Below are 18,965 nucleotides of genomic sequence, written 5' to 3' on the forward strand. Positions count from 1 at the left end.
CCTTTTTACTTTCTTGACAAACTCCTTTGAGGTGCAGAAGGCTTTAATTTTGAGGAAGTCCCATTTATCTATTTGTTCTTTTGCTGCTCGTGCTTTTGGTGTGATATTCATGAAGCCATTTCCTATTACAAGGTCCTGTAGATGTTTCCCTACACTGCTTTCCAAGGTCTTTATGGTCTTGGCTCTTATATTTAGGTCTTTGATCCATCTTGAATTGATCTTTGTATAAGATGTGAGATGGTAATCCTCTTTCATTCTTCTACATATGGATATCCAGTTCTCCAGGCACCATTTGTTGAATAGGCCATTCTCTCCCAGTTGAGAGGGCTTGGTGGCTTTATCGAATATTATATGCCTATATATATGAGATTCTATATCAGAACTTTCAATTCGATTCCATTGGTCTGTGTGTCTCTCCTTATGCCAATACCATGCTGTTTTCACTACTGTAGCTTTGTAGTATGTTTTGACGTCAGGTAGTGTGATTCCTCCAATTTCATTTTTCTTTTTCAAAATGTCTTTGGTTATTCGGGGCCTCTTTCCTTTCCAAATAAATTTCATAGTTAGTTTTTGTAGTTCCTTAAAGAAGGCTGTGTTGATTTTTATTGAGATTGCATTGAATGTGTAGATCAGTTTTGGTAGGATAGACATCTTAATAATATTTAGTCTTCCTATCTATGAACAAGGAATATTCTTCCATTTATTTAGGTCTTCTTTGATTTCCTTGAACAGTCTTGTATAGTTCTCAGTGTATAAGTTTTTTACATCTTTAGTTCAATTTATTCCTAAATATTTGATTTTTTTAATTTACTATTGTAAATGGCATTTGTTTCTTGATTTCCTCCTGAGCTTGCTCATTATTGGTGTAAGAAGTGCTACTGATTTTTGCACATTGATCTTATAACCTGCAACTTTACTAAATTCATTTATGAGTTCTAGAAGCTTTGTTGTAGATCTCTCAGGGTTTTCTATGTATAGGATCATGTCATCAGCAAATAATGAAATTTTGACTTCTTCCTTTCCAATTTGAATGCCTTTTATATCTGGTTCTTGCCTCAGTGCTCGAGCAAGTACTTCTAAGACAACATTAATTAGAAGAGGAGACAATGGGCATCCTTATCTTATTCCTGAGTTTAGAGGGAAGAATTTTAGGATTTCTCCATTGTAAACAATGTTGGCTGTAGGTTTTTCATATATACTCTTTATCATGTGCGGTCACCCCTCGGGCTGAAGCGTGGTTTGCTGGCCTGGCGGGGGAGCAGCTGCGGCAGGCCAAGCATCTGCCCCCATAATAGGGTGGTTGGTCGGACTCACCGCCACGCCTGAAGGGAGCTCGGCATGGGCGCAGAGTGCCCTCGGGTCTCCCCTTCTCGGCAGCCATGCTTCCGTGGCTGCCCCTCCTCCCGGATGGCACCACACGATGCCTGTGGGGCAGCACCTTTCTTCTTCTTTCTCCCTGCACAGGCACAGGGTGGAAAATTCCAGTCTGCCCTTTTCCCCTCCCCCGACAGCAGCAACAGCCAGGCGTGGGCGGAAAAATCCAGTCTGCCCTTTTCCCTCCCCCCGACAGCAGCAACAGCCAGGCGTGGGCGGGAAACTCAAGTCTGCCCTCCACCCCAGCAACAGCAGCCACCAATCCCTAAACCCTGCCCCTTCCCCCAGCAACAGTGACAGCCAATCCCTAACCACCACCCCTCCCCCATCCAGTACCGCCCACTGACCTTTCACTGGCAACCAATCAGAACAGGGCATGGCTTCGACCAATCAGCCTTCCCCAGCCCCTATAAAACTGTTGCCTCTCCCTCAATAAAGTGGACCTGCATGTTTACCTCGTCTCCGCGGTAGTTCTTCTGCCGTGCGCCCTCCAGTCCTGAGAGCCCCCAACAAGGGCCTGGCCTCCCTTGTCCCCAGTTTGTCGCCTGCTTCTCCGGGCGACCCCTTCGTCACCGGCTTCGCCGGGCGACCCCGTCAGCCGAACCGCACAACCCCTGAAGACCGACCCCTCGTCTGCTGCCGGACCGACCCCTCGTCCCAAGCGGGACCGATCCCTCGTCCCAAGCGGGGCTGACCCCTCGTCCTGAGCTGGACCGACCCCTCGTCCACAGCCAGACCCCACCTCTACCGACCGAGGAAGCCGCCGCAGCTGGCGCCCAACGTGGGGCAGTGCAACCCCACCTCTACCGACCGAGCAAGCCGCCGCAATCATGTTCAAAAAATTTCCTTGTATTCCGATCTTTTGGAGTGTTTTTATCAGGAAAGGGTGCTGTATTTTGTCAAATGCTTTTTCTGCATCTATAGATATGATCATGTGATTTTTTCCTTCAATCTCTTTATATGGTGTATTACATTGATTGATTTCCTTATGTTGAACCATCCTTGCTTACCTGGAATGAATCCCACTTGGTTGTGGTGTATAATTCTTTTAATGTGTTGTCAAATATGATTAACAAGTATTTTGTTAAGTATTTTTGTGTCTAGGTTCATTAGAGAAATTGGTCTGTAATTTTCCTTTCTTGTGGTGTCTTTGTTTGGCTTTGGTACTAGGGTAATGTTGGCATCATAGAAGGAGTTAGGCAATGTTCCTTCTGTTTCGATTTTTTGTAATAGTTTCAGCAGGATTGGTGTTAGTTCTTACCAAAATGTTTTGTAGAGTTCACCTATGAAGCCGTCTGGCCCTGGGCTCTTCTTAGTTGGGAGGTTTTTAATGACTGATTCTATCTCTTTACTTGTGATTGGTTTGTTGAGATCATCAATTTCTTCTTTCATCAATATGGGCTGCTTATATGTTTCTAGGAATTTGTCCATTCCCTCTGAATTGTCATTTTTGTTGGAATATAGTTTTTCAAAGTATCCTCTTATGATAGTCTTTATTTCTGTGAGGCCAGTGGTGATATCTCCTTTCTCATTTCTTATTTTGTGTATTTGCATCTTCTCTCTTTTTTTCTTTGTTAGTCTCACTAAAGGTTTGTCAATTTTGTTCATCTTCTCAAAAAACCAGCTCTTGGTCTTGTGTATCTTTTCAAGTGCTTTATTTTCTATTTCACTTAGTTTTCCTCTTATCTTTGTTATTTCCTTCCTTCTTTCTGTTGGATTATTTTGTTTTTGTTTTTTTTGTAATTCCTCCAAATGTGCAGTTAGTTCTTCAATTTTTACTCTTTCTTCTTTTTTGATATATGAATTTATGGCTATAAATTTCCCTCTCAGTACTGCTTTTGCTGCATCCCATAAATTTTGGTATGTTGTGTTACCATTATCATTTGTTTCAAGGTAGTCATTGATTTCTTTTGAGATTTCCTCTTTGACCCACTGTTTTTTTGAAGAGTGTGCTGTTTAATTTCCAAATCATGGTGTGAAATCTGGGCCTCTGACCCCTGCAAATTTCCAGCTTCACTCCACTGTGGTCAGAGATATTATTTTGTATGATTTTGATCTTTCTGAATTCATTAAGCCTTTCTTTGTGGCCTAGCATATGGTCTATCTTGGAGAATGATCCGTGTGCGCTTAAAAAAATGTATATCCTGCTGTGTGTGGCTGTTATGATCTATATATGTCTATTAGATCCAGCTCCTCTAATATACTGTTAAAATATTTTGTTTCTTTAGTGATTCTCTTTTGAGATGTTCTGTCCAGAGTTGATAGTGGTGTATTAAAATCCCCCACTATAATTGTAGATGCATCTATTCTTTCACTTAGTTTTTCCAGTGTTTGCCTCATCTATTTAGAGGCACCCTTGTTAGGAGCATAAATATTTATGATTGTTTGATCTTCTTGACAGATGGTCCCTTTCACTAAAATGTAGTATCCTTCTTTGCCTCTCACAATTGTTTTGCATTTAAAGTCTATGTTGTCTGATATTAATATAGCTACTCCTGGCTTTTTTGGGGTTATTGTTTGCTTATATGATTGTTTTCCAACCATTCACTTTCAGCCTCCATGAGTCTCTGGGTCAAAGATGTGTCTCTTGTAGACAGCATATAGATGGGTCATATTCCCTTATCCAATGTCTCAGTCTGAATCTTTTGATAGGTGAGTTTAACCCATTGACATTCAGTGTTATTACTTTCCAGGAATTATTTGTGTTAGCCATATTTTGATTGGACTTGTGTTTGTCATATTTTGTTTGCTTTTTTTCCCCCTTCTCTTTTTATCTTTTTTGTTGCTCTTACACTCTCCTCTAACTCTGCCTGTCCTGTTTTTTCCTTTCTTCCTGCAGAACTCCCTTTAGAATTTCTTGAAGGGGAGGTTTCTTGTTGGCATACTCTTTCAGTTTCTGTTTATCTGTGAATATTTTGAACTCTCCATCATTTTTGAATGCTAGTTTAGCTGGTAGAGTGTTCTCGGTTGGAAATTTTTTTCCTTTAGTTCCTTGACTATATCATACCACTGCCTTCTTGCCTCCATGGTTTCATATGAGAAATCAGCACTTAATCTTATGGAGCTTCCCTTGTATGTGATGGTTTTCTTTTCTCTTGCTGCTTTTAGAATTTTCTCTTTATCTTGAGTGTTGGATAATTTGACAAGTATATGTCTTGGGGTGGGCCTGTTGGGGTTTATGACGATTGGGGTGTGCTGTGCTTCTTGGATATGTACATCTGTCTCTTTCAGTAGATTTGGGAAGTTTTCAGCCATTATTTCCTGCAATACTCCTTCTGACCCCTTTCCCTTCTCTTCTCCTTCTGGGATGCCTATAATACGTATGTCTGAGCATTTTGTATTATCATTCAGGTCCCTAAGTCCTAGCTGGATTTTTTCTATCTTTTTATCAACCAATTCTACTATCTGTTTGATTTCTGATGTACTGTCTTCCACATCACTAATTCTCTTCTCTGCCTCTTCTAGTCTGCTGATATTTGCTGCAAGTTATTTTTGATTTCTTGAACTGTGGTGTTCATTCTCATCATATCTGTTATCTTTTTGCATATGTCTGCAATTTCCCCTCCAAGTGTTGTCTTCAAGTTGTTAACCTCTTCCTTTACTTCATTAAATTTGTCAGTGATAAATGTTCTGAGATCTTTAATTACTTGTGCGAAGTTCTGCTCCCCTTCCTGATTTTTAGTTTATTCACTGGATTCAGCCATGTTTTCCTGATTACTGTTTTGGTTTTTAGTTTTTGTTGCTGTCTGGTCATTTTATCTTGACAGGTTTAATCAGTTCCTTAGCTTCTTTGTCTAGTCTTGGGGATTAATTAGCTGTTGTTTTTGCATAAGTGTTATATCTTCTCTTTGTCACTTTGTTCTTCTTATTCTAATTTCTTATTGCTGGTTGAGTTCACTTTAAAGGAAAGTATTAGTGCCAGGGAAAGGCAATTATGTAAGCAAGGAAAAAGTGTAAAGTAGTATTGGTGATAAATGTTAACAGAGCAACAGTATGAGATCTGGGAGGATGGATATTAGATTCATGTAAGTTGTGTAGAGTTATAGCAGGAGGTAGAGTACCTATAATAAGGTAGTTGACTGAATATGGGAGGAATATGGTATGAATTAAAAAGCTAGTATTTTTGTTAAAGAGGGAAAGAGAAAAGAAAGGCAATAGTTTCAAGAGTGGATAACAGACAGAAAACAAAACAAAGATATTAGAAATTTAGTTAGACAATTTGTGGATCAAAGAAAGGGAGGTGGAATATAGGAGAGACAGTAGATGATGGAGGATATCAAGATGTAGGGGAAAGGTTGTAGTGTAGGTAGCCAAAATCAATTCACACAGAAATGAGGCAGTGGAAAATGAGGAAACCCAGCAAATGTGAGGTGTTCCCTGCAGCACCTACTGTATAATTAAGATAAAATAAAATAAGAAGAAAATGAGGGACAAGAGAGAGAGAAAAAAAAAGAGAAGAAAGGAAGATAGAAAAAGGGGGTGGGTAAAGGGCAGGGAACAGGTAGGGAAAAGGAAAAAAAGATATACACCAACCACAACAGCAACAACAACAACAACAAAAAACCCTAAATAACTGAAAAAAAAAAGACTTTTGGGGATATGCTGTGAGAAAAGACTAGGGAATAATGCAATGTTAGCAATCAGGACATTAAAAAAATAATAATAAAATAAAATAAATATAAACACAAAACAAAACAAAACAAAAAAGAAAAAACACAAACGTTGAGGGCTAGGACATTCAAGGACTTCAGATGGACCTCAAGGCATGATGGATTCAGGGATGGAAAGTCTGAGATATTGAAGACTCAAGAGATGTGAGTCTCTGGGGTGTGGGCCACCAGGGTTTAGGGGACTCAGACCTGGCAACTTCAAGTCCAGTTAACAGAGAGCCTGGGAGCACCGCAGTACAACACAGCCTTCAGGGATCCCCACAGCTGGGTGCCAGCCCTATGGGTGAGATCACATCCACAAACTGTATCCTGTGTGTCTGAACCCCACAATTCACTCACTCACTGGGGTCTATTCTGTGGATGTATCACCAATTTGACTTCAGGACCCCTCCCACCCTGTAAACCCCCAGAACGGCCTCCTGGGGGCACCTCTACACTGCAGCCAATTTAATGACACAGATCAATAGCCAGGCCCGGGGGTGGGGCTCCAGCTGGAAACGCTGATAACAGTCCAAAACCGAAATTCCCACGCTTCACAAAATATTCCCCTAATCAGCTTCCAGATGTCTCTCACCCTGCCAGACCCTGGTGATGTCTCTTTATTGCTATCAATTTAAGTCCACTGCAGATTGGCAGCCAGGCTTGGGGGGGCCGGGGCTCTAGGCGGAAGTGCTATTATTTGTGTCCGCAATCAAAAATTCCCCCGCTTCGCAATAAAACTCCCATTTGTCTCCCCAAATCAGTCTGCAAAGGCCTCCTGTCCTGTTAACCCCCTGATAGGCCGCTCAGGGCTTATGAATTTCCCAGTAATGCAAAGCCTCCAGAAAACGCGGCTTCTGGCGCCGGTGCCACAGGTCCACCCACCAATATACAGTTTTCTACCAATCTTCTCTTCAAAGTAATCTAGGTTTTTTTTTTTTTAAATCAAATGCTTCACATTCTTCCAACCCTCACCCATTATCCAATTCTAAAGCCACTTCCATATGTTTAGATAATTTTAAAAGCAGCACCCCACTCCCAGTACCAAAAACTGTCTTGGTTTGCTGACGCTGTTGAGGCACACAACGAGTCAGCTTAGAACAGCCTTTTATTGGCTCATGGGTTTCGAAGTCCCACAGTAAGGCCCGATCAAGGACATGCTCTTCCCATAGTCTCCAGTGTTCTGCTGATGGCATGCTGCAGTCCCTGAGGGTCCCTGACTGGCTTTCTGCTCTGGGGGCCTTGAGTCAGAGCCACACACTGACATTCCTCCTCGGTCTCCAGCCCCGCCTCCATCAGGCTGGATGGCAACACTGGAGGAACGCAGCCTGGTGCCTCGACCCTGTGAAGAAGGAAGGAATGTTCCTTCTCAGTTGCAGCTTTACCCTTCCAGGTTTCTACCAGAACGAGGCAGGACCACTCTCAATTCTTTTTGCAGAAAAGGAAAGGCTCAGGTTGAGTGAGGAAGCCCTCGCCTGGGTCTCTGCTGGGTTGGCTGTGCCTGTCCTCAGCTGTCAGCCAAGATCCCTGCAGCTGGGATAGCCTTTGATGTTCCAGGGCCCACGCCAAAGCCCCCTGGTGGGGGGATAGCCCCACAGGCAAGGGAGGTGGGAAGGGACATCCAGGGCCGCTCCCACCAGCCTCCACTCTCTGTAGAACCCACAGTACCCACCCACACCCTTTGTCTGCCCGCAACATGGCTCTTTTCTGGCAGCACCCAGGCCTCAGAGCACATGCCAAGCATCCCGACCTGGGTTCCAGGCCAGGCTCTGTGGGACACGAGCCAGGCCCGCCCCTCTCCATGCTTAGAGATCTTGAGGTCAGGATGCAAAATCCCTCGGTTCTTTCTTAACCAGCTCTGTGTGCAGCCTCCCCATGAGCGCCTTGGATTTGGACCATCCTGTTGCTTCTTCATGTCTGGGGTTTGCAGCCAAATTTGGGGGGTATTTAACTGAAGGAAGGCCAAAGTATTTCAGCTGGTTAATTATTTCTTGGACCTGGAGTAGATGGTTGAGAAGCGGCTTCTGATAGGCTGATGACAGATCTAGAACCTGTCCTAAATTCTCTTCCAAAAGGGGAGAGGTCCTGCCTGTCCTGCTCCTCTCCTGGGCATCTCCGAGTGTCCCTTCTTCTCCCTTTGGCTTGTGACATGCACTTGGCCCATCTTTTTTTTGAGATGTCACACAGCTTGCCTCAGGGAGCTGCAGCCTGGGCCCCCCAGTTCAAACCAGGCCTGAGCCAGTGTCACAGCAGAGATCTAGCCAACGGCCTGAGGCAGTGAGCCTGGAATCTTCCAACAAAATTCTTTCAACCCACAAAATAGGCTGCTGCACAGCTTCCCTACAGCCTTGGCTGTGACTTGTACCCCCTTTCTCAGCATCCTTGAGATCTTGGTGTACTGCTGGATTAAGTCTGTTCCAGGAACTGACCTTAGGAAGGCAGCAGATGCACAAGGATGAATAGAGCCAGGCAAGGCAGCAGTTAATCTGTGCTCTCCCTTTCAGAGGGCCATCCAGGTTCTCTTGTTTTCACCTTCTCAGGACCCCTCACAAGTCCACAAGGAGGCACCTGTGGCTGATGTGCAGGTGTGGAATAAAGGGCATTCCAGGGTAAAGGTTGGATGGGATGCCTGGTCCCACCTGCAGCCTCCTGTCCTTTCCTCTGGCACTCATGCCATCCACCACTTCCTGCTGGGAGTTGTCATCTCACTGTCCAAGAAGCATCAGCCTGCTCCAGACGGTCCTAGTAGCTAAATGTTGGGGCCTCTCCCCAAGATGCTTGAGACCTAGTGGCTCACTGGATGCCCTTGCAGGCCAATGGCCCCATGTGGCTTTTGTGGTTTGACCTCAGTATATTCAGGCAGTGGGAAGATCAGGAGGAAGGTACAGGCTTGATGCTGAAACATATTTTTTCCACCCTGTCTTCTTTGCTGCTTGGTTTCAGGATTCACAGCTCAGAGAGTGGTTAGTGACCTCACAGGTCATCAGGCTCAATCTCCACCTGGGGATAGAACTGCACTGCTAATCTACCTCCACTCACACATGTCCAGTGCCCAGGGACACATTCTTTACGGAGACACTGTGAAGATAACTCTGAATTTTAGGTCAGGTTTCCTTGCATGGACCAACATTTTCATACCCTGCAGGAATGGCCCCATCTAAACTGAAAATTAACCTCCCATCTCCTGACCTCCACTCCTACCCTCCAGAAGCAGCCACTTGCAAAACCTCTTCTTTTGTGAGCATGTTGCACATTATTCTGATAACATGGTTGTACTGAGTGCAGTTTCTTATTAAAGTTTACATATTATCTCTTGACCTCTTCCATTTTCCCAACAGAGTTAAATAATTTCATACTAAATATTTATTGCTTACTTTGCCATTACAATATAAATATTGTTTATAGCTGAGCTATTTATTATGGTGTTATTTAGTTTTTAATTATTTGTTATGTTTATTTTTATCTTGTTACTTCAGGGATCTTTTAGTTTCCCATGTTTTCTGATTATGTAGAAGCTTCCCTCTTATATAACTAGCTTCCCAATTTTTTCATAGATATTCTCTTAATTCTCTGAGACTATGAATTGCAGAATTTTTACATTTTATCCTGCTCACTAATTCTTCTGAATTTTTCTGGTTGTTGCTGTAGGTACTGATATTTTGGTCACAAATTTTAAGAGCTGAGGTGTTGCTCGAGTGTCTGACCATCTTTGTCCATTCTCATCTAAAAGGGGGGCACAAAAACACTATTGCAGCTTGTTGTGCCAGAAGCTTTTTGCTATTCCACACCATGTCCTTCTCCAGTCTTTGGGTATCCTGTGACTCATTCTACTGGCCATAAGCCCTTGCTTTCTTTTTGTAGTCTAGACCCTCCTTCAAAATCATCTCAAACTGGGAACTTTCCTAGATGTTGTGTGTGAGCTGATGACTCTTGCTTCCTATAAATATTCTTGTAATTGTAATTCTTTGGAAGGGCCTTTTCACTCAGGGCAAGAAGAGAAGAGTAGAGAGAAGTGTTAGCATTAGCTAGGAAAAGGAGGGGCCTTGTACTTTTTCCTGTGGGCTGCCAAGGGTAAAGTCTGTACTGTGGGTGCCTTTTCAGAAGTTAGAGCTTTGCAGTCCAGAAGTTGTCCAATGCTAGATAGGACCCAGAGTGCCTGTGCCTCCTGCAATGGGCAGAGCAGGTGCTTTGTGATTGGAGATGGGTTCTTATCCATGCTAGCCCCAGAAAGTGTGGCCAACGACTTGACCCGCCTGACCCTCAGTTATCCCATCTGTGAAATGATAGTAACACTGGGTCATCAGGTTGTCCTGGAATTCGAAGTCATGCATTAAAAGTGCCTGGGATATAAATACCCCATAAATGATAATCCTGATATCATTAGAACCATCTGTCCTTAGTTTCCTCATTGTCTGCTGGCAGTTTTACTTATTTAAAATTTTTTTTTAAAAAGATAAATACATCACACAACTCTTACGTTAAAAAACGAAAGTTCCCATATACTCCACTCCCCACCCCCCACCCCCGCTCCTCCCACATCAACATCCTCTTTTATCAGTAAGACACATTCATTGCATTTGGTGAATACACGCTGGAGCACTGCCCTGCTGACAGTTCTAGACAAAGCCTAGAGGAGGCAGTAAGGAGGGAGGGGAGGAGAAGTTTGCTCTTGGGTGTATAGCAATGTCTGTAAACAGGACATTGAGAATTGTTTTAGTTTCCTCATTGCTAAAGCAAATACCATACAGTGGGTTGGATTAAACAAAAAGCCAGCTAACAGGGAGGTGAAGAAGGTCAACCACCACACCAGGGAGCCAAGAGTGCCTACAAGAGTGCCTACAAACAGGAGAACTGCATCCATCATCCAAGTGGAAGCTAAGCCCCCTCTTGATACAGAGGTGGAGTGGACATAACCATCCCAGGGTCCACAGGATGGAGGAGTGGAGTATGGATTAGAGAGGACTTGCTGATGCTCTATTCTGGAATTGTGATTAGTGATGGAAGTAAATGTGGCATTGAGGTGGAGAAAGTGGCCATGGTGGCTGCTGGGGGTGGGGAGTGGGAAGAAAATATGTGATGTGGGGGCATTTTCCGGACTTGGAGTTGTCCTGGGTGATACTGCAGGGACAGTTACTGGACATTGTGTGTTCTCCCATGGCCCACTGGGTGGACTGGGGGAGAGTATGGACTTAAATGTGGACCACTGACCAGGTGGTGCAGCAGTGCTCATAGATGAGTTCACCGAGTGCAGCGAGTGTCCCATGATGTTGGAGGAGGTTGTTGTAGGAGGAGTGGGGTAAGGGGGGTGGGGGGTATATGGGGACCTCATATTTTTTTAATTTAATATTGAAAAATAAATAAAGACAAAAAAATTTATTGGCTCACGGTTTTGACGCTGAGAGAGGTCCAAGCCAAGATGATGCTTTCTTCCTGAAGACTGGCCTCCCAGGGCAGGCTGTTTAGGTCTTTGGTCCTGAGCCCCTATGTCATGATGCAATGCACATGGCAGCCTCTCCTGGTCTCCCCCTTCTCTTCTGGGCTCTGTTGACTTTTACCTTCCAGCTGCTCCCTCTGTGGCTTTTTCTCTGTGACCTTACCTATAAGGTCTTCAGTAACAGGATTAGGACCCATCGTGGACCACATACTACTGAGGCAACCTCATCAAAGTCCTTATCCTCAAGGGTTCATACCCAGAGTAATGGATTTGGTTTCAGAACATGTTTTTTTATGGGATACAGAGCTCCAAACTGCCCAAAGGTACATTAACTGCTGGAAGGGAAAGGAAGGGCCTCCCTGTGGGTTGGTCCCTCTGATGCATGGCTTAGGGGAGACCTGAGTGGTCCCAGATCCAGGGAGAGAGCCAGCAGGGAACAAGGAGGCCTGGGGCCAGCCTTGCCCCCATGACTTACCTCTGCAGGCCTTCAGACTGCAGGCCTGCAAGGAACCCAGGCACCTGCCACTTCCCTCCATAACCTGAGTCATGCCCAGCTCCACGAAGCTGTACACAACAGATCTGTGGACATGCAAAGACCTTGAACCCAGGGGAGATACATAGACACAAGCAGCTTCCCACCTGGCCAGAAGGGGCCTCAGCCTTCTCCAACCACCTCACTTCTTCCAGGCACTGAACACAACCTGGAGAAGCTTCTCCATTTACTCAGAGGGAGAAAGTACCTGAAAGTGTGGGTGGGAGGGCCTGTGGCTTTCCCTGCTGGTCAGTACCTGATGGGCTCAGCCAGCCAATCCACCGCCCCCATCCTGGCCCTCTTGGCCCCTCCAGGGTCCACACCTCCATCTGCCTGGGGCTGACTCAGCTTCAGCACTGGAGGGCCCTGGTCCAGGAAGCTCCTCTGACCTGGGCAAATGGGCTGGGGGCACCCCCTGCCCTGCTCACCAGATGCGCCATGGGGCCTGAGGGCTGCTGCTCTCCAAGGCTGTGTGCGGGAGGGAGGTGCCTGTTAGAGAGGCTGCTGGAATTGGGGGACAGGTAGAAACTCTCCCTGCCCTCTTGCCCGACAGGGCACCTCGTCCCCCTGACCCATGTCCTCTTGTCCTCAGGTCGACATTTGTGGGGAAAAACTGGAAAAGCATTTGCAACCTTGTTGCCGACATCGCAAATAAATTAAAGAAGTAAGGCTTCTCCGAGCTGCAGGCCCCTTGGGCTGTGGGAGCTTGGCCCTGGTCAGGCAGAGCACATATCCCTTGGAGCCTCTAGGGGTCTGCACGTCCCTCGGGTGGGAGACCCGAGCCCAGTGCTCTGAGCCAGAGCAGAGGACACATGGACAGATGCCAGTGGATGCCCCCTGTGGTGACCGAGGGGTGGTGCCAAGGGGGGGGAGCTCAGTAAAGACCATCCATGGCCAAGACAGGGAGGTGGTGACCAACTCCCCAGAGGGGGCTAATTGGTGGAGGAGGGAGGAGGGGAGATGGCGGAGAGGAAGGAGGGACAGAGCTGCAAGAATATCACAGTAGAAGGGAGATGCCTCAGAGATGCAGGTGCAGGTGTGTGCAGGTGTGTGCAGGTGTGCACATGCATCTTCTGGGGTGTGGGCTCTAGAGTTGGGCAGAATGCTATCCTGGCACCCGCTCTTGCGTGAAGCCTCCAAATCCTTCACTCAAGTTGTCGGCACTGTCTGGTGGGGAGTGGGCTCAAACGTGAGATGTGGTAGGGAGGGGGCAGCTGGGCTGTGGCCTGGCCTGGCTGCCTGGGTGTGCGGCTTCCAGCTGTGAGTGGCCTCTCACAAGTGGGCACTTCCTCGCAGCCCAAAAATGCGGATTTGCTTCATCACGTTCGACTCTCGGGGCTACGTGTCCATGGACCTCACCTCAGACGAGTAAGACCCCTGGACGCCCTCGGTGGACCCAGAGGCCCGGCAGGGCAGTGAGGAGTGAGCCCCAGTGCCAGGCGGGACAATGGGGGCAGTCAGGGTGCTGGAGCGAAGGGTCCGGGGAAGCCAGAGTGGGTCAAAAAGAGGAGCCCAAGGGCAGGGTCCTGCGAGCATGGGGCGGGCACAGCTGGGGGCATGCAGTGGCCTGAAGGGGGTCACAAAGCCTGGGGGTGGGGCTGGGGAAGTGCCTGGTGGATGCAGGGTCCAGGCACTTGGGGACACCAGCGCTGGGGCCCCATGCCGAGTGGGGAGCCCAAATGAGACCTGGGGATATGTCATCCTGTGGGTGATGCCTGGGGGTGGAGCAGAGCACGCTGCCCGCACCTTGGAGGGAAGCCAGGGCAGTAGGGGAAGCAGGAGGCAGCACTCGAGAGGGGGCACCGGGGGGGCCAGGCCTCCCCATGGTGCTCCAGGAGGAGCTGCAAGGGCTGATGCTCTGGGCAGGGGTGAGAGCATGGAGGGGGAGTGGGTGTCATGTGGGTTTGGAGGTGGGAGGAAGCAAGTCTTGGGAGGCCCCTGGGTGGGGCTGTGGTGTCCAGGGGGAGCATGCCTGGGCCAGGAAGGCCCCCCCCCAGGCAGGAGGCTGTGGGAGCCATGCAGGAGGGACACGTGCAGGGAGCCCCAAGTCCTCAAGCATCAGCTCTGGGGGCGCGTGGCCTGCAGCAGAGCTGGGGCGGCCTGGGACTGGTGCTCCCACAGGTGCTCCCTGCCCGAGCTGAGGAGGGGTGGGGCAGAGGGGTGGGGTGGGGCCTGAAGGGGCCCTGGGCCTGGGAGCAGAGGGAGCCTGACCCCCTGGGGGGGTGTGGAGAGTGTGTGGCCATGGGTGGTGGGTGCAGGGTCATGGAGGGTCTGCTGTGGGGGCAGAGGCCAGAGCACAGGGACTGGGTGGCCCCAGCTGGGCTGTCAGGAGAGTGAGACCTGGGAGGGGGGTTTCCTAGGGGAAGAGGCATCTGCAAGAGGAGGGGCTTGCCCAGGGAGGTGGAGCCTGCACACCAGCCTCCAGGGGTCCCAGCCCCACCTCCTGGGCTGGGCAGGCCTGTGAGGCCACCCCCACTGCCCCGCCCTCTGCTCACAGCCCACGCTCCTCCCAGCTTTTGGCCTTTCTCCCGCAGCAGCCCAGGAACCCTCTCAGGCCTATTTGCTGCTTCCTCTAGCACTGACACAAGCATCTAGTGGCACTGAGTCCACACCCCCGCACAGGGGGCTGCTGAACAGAGGAGGGGGTGGGCAGTGGAGAAGCAGGACGAGCTTTCCCAAACTCAGTCTCCCGTGGGCCGCCTGCCGGCGGTCCCCCAGGAGTTCCACGGAAACACTGGTCCCTCGTGAGTGCTGCCTCGCAGCTGCACATGCAGGGATGCCCCCACTGTGGAGAGGATGGTCAGAGGCAGGGCCCCTGGGGCTGGGGGCTGGGTGCTGTGGGTCAGGGATGCACCCAGCAAGCCAGGTCGAGCCCATGGGGACAGCGGAGCCCTGTCTGCGTGTGAGATGCACCCGCGTCCTTGCACGTCCACGCAGAGTGACGGGGGAGGGCCACGCCCACCTCCAATGCCTTTTCCATGTTGCATTTCAGAGAATATCTTCAACAAGGCCTTCGGAGACTAACAGTTGAGCCCATTCTCGTGACATTTTCATACGTGAATGAAGGACTAGAGAAGGTACAGCTGCTGGAGCCTGGGGCTTTCATCCCGCCTGACTGCATTCTTGGAGTGCTCCTTGTTCATCTAAACCCCTTGTCCCAACATTTCCTTCCTTTTTTGCAGGCAAATATGATGATCAGAAAAGCCGCCACTGGAGGTAAGCCCCTCCTGCCCGCCGTGGGCTCAGGGGCCGAGGGCAAAGCCGGGCTTGGGCATCAGCGCGTTCGGGTCCCAATCCCTCCCCCACATTCTAGCTCTGAGTTGGAGAAAGTTCCTTACGGTCTCTGAGTTACAGATTCCTCCCCTGGACAAGGAGGCTAAGGTAATACCCACCTCACCTTTATGAGAACCTTAGTTCTCATAAAGGTGCAGGTACCTGCCTGCACCTTTGGTCTTGAGAGGCTGCAGGTGTGTCCAGGTGAGGCCATTTCCCTCTCTGACCTGCACTTGGGAAAAGAAAAGGAAGCAGCCAATGTTCCCGCACAGACGTAGGATTTGGTTTATGGATCTTCTTGATTGCCGCCCTTTGCTGCCCGCTGTGCCCTCTGAGCTGCACTGTGGCTTTCAGCTCTTCTTCCTTTCACCCTGTGCCTCCCTCCCTGATGGTGTTGGGTGCTGTCCTCAGACCAGGAATGACGTCCTTCCAGGCTTCCCAGGGGCCTGCACTGGGTTTTGCAGAGCCCTTAGCTGGGTGCATGGTCCCCCATCAAGGGCCTTGGCCAGGGGCTCTGGGGCCCAGGACACTGGCAGGAACCCTGAGGCCAGCCCAGCTCAAGGAGCCCTTACCCTGAACCTGCAGCCTACCCATTACGGCAGGTCAGCCTGTGGTCTCCCTGCTGTTCTGGAGTATTGCACCTGTCAGGTGCATGAGCTGGGTTTCACTTCCTGGCACAGGTGGTACCATCTGGTGGGGGAGGGTGGGGCAGCCTGGCAGGAGGGGCCCTGAGGTGGGCTTGGACTCCTGTCTGCCAGGTGGGTCCTGGGCTCAGGCCCTTCTCTGCTGAAAGCCTGCAGAGTAGGGTGGCCGGCACATGCGCCTCCCAGTGAGCTGCTCAGACCTTGCCCGCACGGGCAGCCCTGAGGTTCTGCCGCCACGGCTCCCTGGTGCACCCAAGGTCCCGTTCCCACCTGGGCCCTCTTTGCTTGTCCTCCAGGTAAGAAGGTCACCAGCATTGTCTATGCTCTGACGGCTGCAAAAATACCTGAAGGGGCAGACCGGCTGGCTGCGGAGGAAGTGAGTCCAATCCATCGTTACAGCCATTATGCTGCACTGATTCTGGGGAATTCTACTCAACGCCTTCTTTCTCTTAGGCTCAAAAGGCTCGGAAGATGGGAGCAATCGTTTTCGCCATTGGCGCAAACGAATTTGAGCAAAAACAGGTAAGTGAGAGCAGGTAACGCAGGGGCCACCCTTGAGCCTGTTTGGGGGCAGGTGTCAGAGGCTGCTTTCCCTGGGTAGCCCAGGGATGCCATCCTAACCCCCCCCAATTACTTGAGTCTACCCCATCCACTTTAAAGGATGGAGTTGGTGGGTTCGGTTGTACCCCAGCTGAGGGTGGAGGCCGCCCCCCATGAGTTCTCCTGCAGATGGAAGGATCTAGTTCCAGGGAAACACTGCCCAGACCCTGACGTGTTGGCCAGGCACTGTCCCGTTTGTGGAAGCAGCTGCCCCTTCCATGCCCTGGCTGTACGTCCCAACCACCTCCTCTCCCTCATAGCTGGAAGGAATTGCAGACTCCAAGGACCATATGTTTGGGGTCCCTGATCTGGACTCCCTGTCAAGCATCAGTTCCCAGGTGAGTGGGAACTGGATGTGAGAACGCCGATGGGTGTGAGAAGCTGCAAGTGAGGAGGGGCTTGTCGAGAATCTCCCCACAGCTCACACCCTGCCCTCTTGCCCACTGTGGATTCTAGGTAATTGAGAAGAGCTGTATCGAAATTAAATCTTTGGAGCCTACCAGTGTCTGCATGGGAGGTAAGGGCTGAGGTGTCACTGGTGTAGATAGAGGTGTGTGTGTGTCTGCTTGTGTATGTGTATATGTATGTGTGTGTGTGCATACATATGGGTGTGTGTGTAGGTGTGTGCCTCTGCATGAGTCTGTATGTGTGCATGTGTGTGTCGGCATGTTTTTGTGTGTGTATATACATGTGTTGTGGTGGTGGTTTGAAGCTGCATGGACCCCTGAAATGCATATTCTTACAGCTATTCCATTCCTGTGGGTGTAAACCTATTGCATGTAGGGCCTTTTGATGAGGTTTCTTTAGTTAAGGCATGGCCCAGGGACGTTCTCAGTCCTCTTACTGGAGTTGTTTAAAGTGAATGATAGATTTTGCCCAGGTGGACAATGGCTCACAACCTTCTTCTTTCCCCCTATTTCCTGTAAGCCTATCTTCTAGTCTCCAGCTCTCTGAGAGAGCTTGACTTGCTTTATTCATATCAGAGAGGTCATGTAGTATTTGTCCTTCAATGCCTGGCGTGCTTCACTCAACATAAGGTCCTCAAGATTCATCCATATTATCTCATGTGTTAGTACTGTATTCCTTCTTACAGCTGAGTAGTATTCCATTGTATGTATAAATGACATTTTGTTTATCCATCCATCTGTTGATGGGCATTTGGGTTGATTATTCAGAAAAAGAGTGAGAAAGCCACAGAAGCAAGATTCTGGAAGTAATGAAACCCAGAAGTGAAGAGAGAGATCAGCAGATGCACCCCATGCCATGTGACAGAGGAGTCCAGGGTCCCAACAGCCCATCTTCAGGAACAAAGTATCATCCTGATGATGCCTTGTTTGGACCTTTCCAAGGCCTCAGAACTGTAAGCTTATATGCTAATAAATCCCCACTGTAAAAGTCAACTCATTTCTGGTATGTTGCTGTCAGCAACCTAGCAAACTGGAATAGACCTTGGTACCAGGAAAGTGGGTAGCTGCTAGTGCAAATACCTAAAATGTTTAAAAAACTGTTAGAAGGGAGAGAGAGTAGAGGTGGGAAGAATTGGGCAAAGCGTGATAGAAAAGGCCCAGAGTACTTTGAAGAGATTTTTGGTAGAAACACAGATGCTAAAGGAACTTCCGATGAGGCCTCAGTCAGAGATGATGAATGTGTCATTGCAAACTGGAAGAAAGGCAATCCTTGTTTTAAAATGGCAGAGAATTTGGCAAAATTGAGTCCTGATATCATATGGAAGATGATAGAATTTGGAAATGACAAGCTTGGAAATGTAGCTGAGGAGATATGAGACTAAATGTAGAAAATGCAGCCTGGCTTCTCCTTGCAGCTCATAGTAAAATGTGAGAGGAAAGGGATAAGCTGAGGACTGAACTGATGGGCACAAAGAGAGCAGATATTGATGGGTGGTAAATTCTGAGCTTCTGAAAAGCGAGTCCCCAGAGAATAGTGCCCCATGTGAAAACATCCCTGAACAGGGAGCCGGTCGTCAGTGTGTATCAGGACTGGGAACACAACCATCCAGGGAGGATCTCTGGAAGGTCCTTTGTCTTATGGCCTGGACCCCAGTATTCTACCTGTGAAACCAACACGTTTTTTGCAAAATCTGTATGAATGGAGCCATTACCAGTTTGGTCTATAAGGAACAGAAAAGGGGTAGACTGATGGAAAAATAACTTCAAAGGCACAATGATGGCAGCTGAGATCTGCACTGTAGACAGTATTCAGCCAAGAGAGCAGACCAGCCCAGCCAAGGTGTGAGTATGCCCAGGAAGCTGGAGGTCAGCCCTGCCATGTGGAGGTGTGAGTACACCTGGGAGTGTGGAGGTCAGCCCTGCCATGTGGAAGGTGTGAGTACACCCAGGAGCCTGGAGATCAGCCCTGCCATGTGGAAGGTGTGAGTACACCCAGGAGCTTGGAGGTCAGCCCTCCCATGTGGAAGGTGTGAGTACACCCATGAGCTTGGA

At 48.7% G+C, this 18,965-nt stretch overlaps 1 protein-coding gene across 1 annotated transcript in view; it reads left to right on the plus strand.

Annotated features, from left to right (window-relative positions):
- LOC131278902 (anthrax toxin receptor-like) overlaps positions 1 to 18,965 on the plus strand; it is a 45,918-nt gene that overhangs the window by 15,898 nt on the left and 11,055 nt on the right. The window contains exons 2-9 of the mRNA XM_058299542.1: positions 12,582 to 12,653; positions 13,286 to 13,357; positions 14,982 to 15,066; positions 15,172 to 15,205; positions 16,203 to 16,282; positions 16,360 to 16,428; positions 16,767 to 16,844; positions 16,963 to 17,023. Of these exons, the coding sequence (XP_058155525.1) occupies positions 12,582 to 12,653; positions 13,286 to 13,357; positions 14,982 to 15,066; positions 15,172 to 15,205; positions 16,203 to 16,282; positions 16,360 to 16,428; positions 16,767 to 16,844; positions 16,963 to 17,023 (551 nt within the window). The remainder of the gene's footprint in view (positions 1 to 12,581; positions 12,654 to 13,285; positions 13,358 to 14,981; positions 15,067 to 15,171; positions 15,206 to 16,202; positions 16,283 to 16,359; positions 16,429 to 16,766; positions 16,845 to 16,962; positions 17,024 to 18,965) is intronic.

This window comes from Dasypus novemcinctus, chromosome 6 (assembly GCF_030445035.2).
Source record: "Dasypus novemcinctus isolate mDasNov1 chromosome 6, mDasNov1.1.hap2, whole genome shotgun sequence".
In the NCBI taxonomy this organism is placed as follows: Eukaryota; Metazoa; Chordata; class Mammalia; order Cingulata; family Dasypodidae; genus Dasypus; species Dasypus novemcinctus.